The 4,887-nt window shown below is 45.4% G+C and overlaps 1 protein-coding gene across 1 annotated transcript; it reads right to left on the bottom strand.

The window, feature by feature from the left end:
* Positions 1 to 2,605: 2,605 nt before the first annotated feature.
* Positions 2,606 to 3,526, bottom strand: LOC105990906 (olfactory receptor 2AE1). Its single transcript, XM_013023432.1, has one exon. The coding sequence runs from the start codon at positions 3,524 to 3,526 to the stop codon at positions 2,606 to 2,608; it is 921 nt and encodes a 306-aa protein (XP_012878886.1).
* Positions 3,527 to 4,887: the final 1,361 nt, after the last annotated feature.

A 4,887-nucleotide genomic window follows, 5' to 3' on the forward strand; every position in this document is an offset into this window, starting at 1 on the left:
CAAAAACAAAAAATTTTAAAGAGCAAAATAAAGTTATAAAAGAGTTCTTAAAGAAGATTCAAACAGACAACTTAAGAAAGGAAATAAGTCCAAGAAAGTAATCAACACAGATAAGATATTCAGCAAAGGACAAGAAGATTCTGGAAACAAAAACAAAGACAAAACACTGAATGTAAATGTTGGAAATGAGAACCTCTGTAAATCACAAATAAAACACAGAGCAGAAGGCATCATTAGTAGACTAGAACAAGCACAAGATAAAACATTGAGGTAAGACTGCAGAAATTCTGTACTCAGGGAGAAAGAGAGGGGGGGGGAGAGGGAGAGGGAGAACAAGCATGACCACAGCCTTCAAAGATTCTGGAACACAAGCAAGAGGCCAAACTTTAGAATCTCTGGAGCAGAAAGAGTTGAGATACAAACTAAGAGTATAGAAAACCCATTTCATGATTGTATAATTCACCCAAACTTTGGGAAGAAATGGAAATCCACATACAAAATACTCAATAGACATGGCCAGCAAAGGACCTCCTGTATCACATTATATTAAAATGCCAAAGCCGGCCACCAGTGGCTCTAGCTGGGCACTAGTGGCTCACACCTGTAATCCTAGCTACTCAGGAGGCTGAGATCTGAGGATCACGGTTCAAAGCCAGCACGGACAGAAAAGTCCATGAGACTCTTACCTCCAATAAACCACTAGAAAAGCGGAAGTGGCGCTGTGGCTCAAGAGGTAGAGCACTCATTTTGAGCTGAAGAGCGCAGGGATGGTGCCCAAGCCCAGAGCTCAAACCCCAAGACCGAAAAATAAATAAATAAATAAAATGCCAATACTAAAGAGCAATAAAAAGATATTGAGAGTTACAAATGAACCCTTACTCCCAAACTTGCTTACAAGCCTTACAAGAGTTCAATCCATAGCACCACCCAAAAACAAAATTAATTTATAATTCCTTAGAGCACTATCCTTGAGCAAAAAGCTCCAAGACAGCACCTAGACCCTGAGTTCAAGTCCCAGAACCAACAAATAAAAATGAAAATAATAATTCTGGATGAAGAGCTGGCACTCTCTAGTAAGAGGTCCAAGAATGCTATGGGTAAGGCTACCTCCTCACCCTTTGACAGACGATTCAAGAGAGAGGAGTCACTATATGGTACAACTCTGAGTTTGTCCCAAGAGAGGTTTGCAAATTGTACCCATGTCATCCAGGCTGGTATTCTTCTAGCAAAATGGACTGCAACGCAGCCAGGGTTCTCTAGTTATGGCTGGCTGGGGGCCAGGGGTGGGGGGACAGTACCTCCAGTATGGGGTGAGCAAATCATACCCTCACAAAGTTTGCATTCTCCATCCCATTATACTGGGAAAAGGTTGGGGAAGGGGAGTGGGCAGCTCCAACCTGGTCCTTAGCAAAAGTTTCCCTTTGTGTCTAGTGTAGATATAAAATGATGTTCAGCTTCTCTGCGTGTCACCCCAGCTCTGTCTCACATTTATTGATGTCTTCCTAAGTCACTTGCCTTTCCATTGTAGCTACATCACTAGGTCCTATTATCAGACTCACAAAGACAGGACTATCAGGAGAGCTTTACATCTCTCAGCTCCGTTATTCCCAGAACCCATCATGAAGAAACACCCCTGTAATCTGAGCTGCCTGGAAGGGAGAAATAGGAGGATCATGCTATGAGGCCAACCAAAGGCAAAGCAGGAAACCCCAACTGAAAAACTAAAAACATAAACCAACTGGTATAATGATTCCAGCCACAAATGCTTGCCGAGCAAATGCACGCCACAGAGTTCAGTCCCTAGCCCCACCCAAAAACAAAATTAATGATTCCCTAGTACTCTACAAATAAACTGATATAAGTCTCCATCAGGTTCGAAGTCCAGCAATCACATTGGAATCATAGAACTGTCTGATGACCACGTCACTTATGTGCTGCTCAAAGAAATCTTCAAGATTTATCTAGTTTGCATGATAAGTTATACAGGACTCGAGGCACTAACACACACTGAAACCAAAGGAGGGTGTTCTTAGGGAGGAACACAATGGTGCAATCAATACCTGTGGGCATCCAATACAAAATAATATTTATGAAAATGAACTCCAAGAAATGGAAGCAAGAGGGGGTTTTTTCTTGTTGGTATTTTTTTGTTTTATTTTCTTTATGCCTTGTTTGTGCATCTGTCTTTGGAAGGATAAGGCGGAGGCACAGAAATGGAGGGGCAAAGGATGAATAAATGCAACCGTGGTACGTACTGGACACTATGTTGAAAATGAGCTATACAACTTGCAGGTTGGGATGGGAGGGAAAAACTGGGAGAGAGCTAGGGAAGGAGTGACATTGTCCAAAAAGAAATGTACTCTTTACCTGACTTATGTTGCCTTTATAATAACAACAAAAAAATTAATTTAAACTTTATTGTAAAGGTGATATACAGAAGAGTTACAATGACAGAAGTCAGGTAAGGAGTAGATTTCTTTTTGAACAGTGTTACCCTCTCCCTCATTTTCTCCCTCTTAAAAGATTTACCCAGATCAACTGAAGGAGCTTCGTCCTCTTCCACGCTTTATTCTGAGCAAGGACAGTCCTTGAGTCATAGAGTATCTCACCTCAACACTTTTCTCAGAGCCTTGGCGACATCCTTATTGCGGAGTGTGTAGATGAGGGGGTTGAGGGTGGGGGTGATTATACTGTAGAACACAGACCCGACTTTGTCCTGCAGTGGGGTGTGCTGAGACCGGGGCCTCATATAGGAGAAGATGGATGCCCCAAAGAAGAGCGCCACCACCGTGAGGTGAGAGCTGCATGTGGCAAAGGCATGCCTCTTCCTGCCAGCCGAGCGCATGTGGACCACGCTGTGCAGGATGAAGGCATAGGAGGTGGACACCAGGAGGATGGGGATGAGGAGAAGGATGAGGCTGCTGGTGTACACAGTGCTCTCGTAGGCAGTGATGTCGGCACACACCAGCTTCACCACTGCCGGGTACTCACAGTAGAAGTGCTGGATCTCCCGGGCTCCACAGAAAGGGAAATGCATCAGGACCACAGTGTGGATGAGGGAATTCATGGACCCTCCCAGCCACGACATAGCAGCCATCATCAGAACTACCCTTCTGCTCATGAGCACAGAATAACGCAGAGGGTGACAGATGGCCACATAGCGGTCGTAGGACATGAGAGTTAAGAGCAGGCACTCAGCACTACCCATCCACAGGTAGAGGAAGTGCTGGGTCCCACAGCCCACAAAGGAGATGGATTTCTTCCCAGAGAGATAGTTGGCTGCCATCTTGGGGATGGTGGTGGACACGTGCATCAGGTCCATGAGGGAGAGCTGGCTGAGCAGCAGGTACATGGGAGTGTGCAAGCGGCCATCTACACAGATGAGGAGGATGGTGAGGGAGTTGCCACCCACTGCGATGAGGAAGACAGCCAAGATCAGGGAGAAAAGAAAGAGGTGAGCAAGGGAGTCATCCAAGAGGCCCTCGAGGATGAAGTCTGCCAGGAAACTGTGGTTCCCCGCCCACATGTCCACGTTCTCATTCCCTGGGAAACAGAGTGGGGAGGAAGATGAGTGACACCAGAAATCCTGGGCTCCGGCAACCTGACAGTCACACAAGCATTGCCCCTCCCTTTTTTGTGTGTGCACGTACTGGGACTGGGACTTGAACTCAGGTCCTGGGAACCCTCCCAGAGCTTTGTTTTCTCAAACTTAGTGCTCTACTATTTGAGCCACAGCTCCCCTGGTGGCTTTTTGCTGGTTAATTGTAGATAAGAGTCTCAAGGAGCCGGGCGCTGGGGGCTCATGCCTGTAATCCTAGCTATTCCAGAGGCTGAGATCTGAGGATCACAGTTCAAAGCCATCCCAGCAGGAAAAGTCTGTGAGACTGTTATCTCCAATAAGCCACCAGAAAACTGGAAGTGGCGCTGTGGCTCAAGCAGTAGAGCGTTCACTTTGAGCTGAAGGGACAGTGCCCAGACGTAGAGTTCAAGCCCCATGACCACACACAAAAAAAAGTCTCAAGGACTTTTCTGCCAGACTGGCTTCAAACCACAATCCTCAGATCTCAGCCTCCTGCGTAGCTAGGATGACAGGCATGAGCCATTGGTGCCCAGTCACACATTCATGGCATGAAATGATGATGTTCCTTCTATCCAGCCATATTCCAAAACATTGTCTGTTGATGTTTTGAATTTTGATTGACATTTAATCTCATTTTAACACCACATTATTAACCACATAGTAAAAGAAGTATTTTAAAACATGGAATTAAAGCTGAGCACTGGTGGCTCACACCTGTCATGCTAGGTACTCAGGAGGCTGAGATCTGAGGATCATGGTCTGAATCCAGCCTGGGCAGGAAAGTCCTTGAAACTCTTATCTCCAATGAACCCCCAGGAAACAGGAAGTGGTGCTGTAGCTCAAAAAGGAAGAGCACTAGCCTTGAGCTAGTAAGTTCAGAGACAGCATCCAGGCCCTGAGTTTAAGGCCCACAACTGACAAGAAAAAAAAAAAGATACAAATCATCCCAAATTTAGGGGCTTGGGTTGCCCTACCAGACAAGGAAGCATGACCAACTGCAGACAAATGAAATGTGAAAGGGGAAAGGAAAATTGATGACTATAAGTAATATACCAACTAAAACCATGTGAGCAATTAATAAAATAAAAATATGAATAATATGTTCTGGGTGCTGGTGGCTCAGACCTGTCATCCTAGCTACTCAGAAGCCTGAAATCTGAGGATTGTGGTTCGAAGCCAGCTTGGGCAGCAAAGTCAGTGAGACTCGATTGCAATTAACTTCCAAAAAATCCAGACGTTGAAATGTGGCTCAAAAGGTAGAGCACTATTCTTGAGCAAAAAAGCTCAGGAACAGCACTCAGGTCCTG

The sequence above is a fragment of the Dipodomys ordii genome, unplaced genomic scaffold, assembly GCF_000151885.1.
Source record: "Dipodomys ordii isolate 6190 unplaced genomic scaffold, Dord_2.0 Scaffold68, whole genome shotgun sequence".
Taxonomy (NCBI): domain Eukaryota; kingdom Metazoa; phylum Chordata; class Mammalia; order Rodentia; family Heteromyidae; genus Dipodomys; species Dipodomys ordii.

What these genes read in the sequence shown, in the direction of transcription:
- LOC105990906 (XM_013023432.1), bottom strand. Translation starts at nt 3,526, where the DNA reads ATGTGGGCGGGGAACCACAGTTTCCTGGCAGACTTCATCCTCGAGGGC.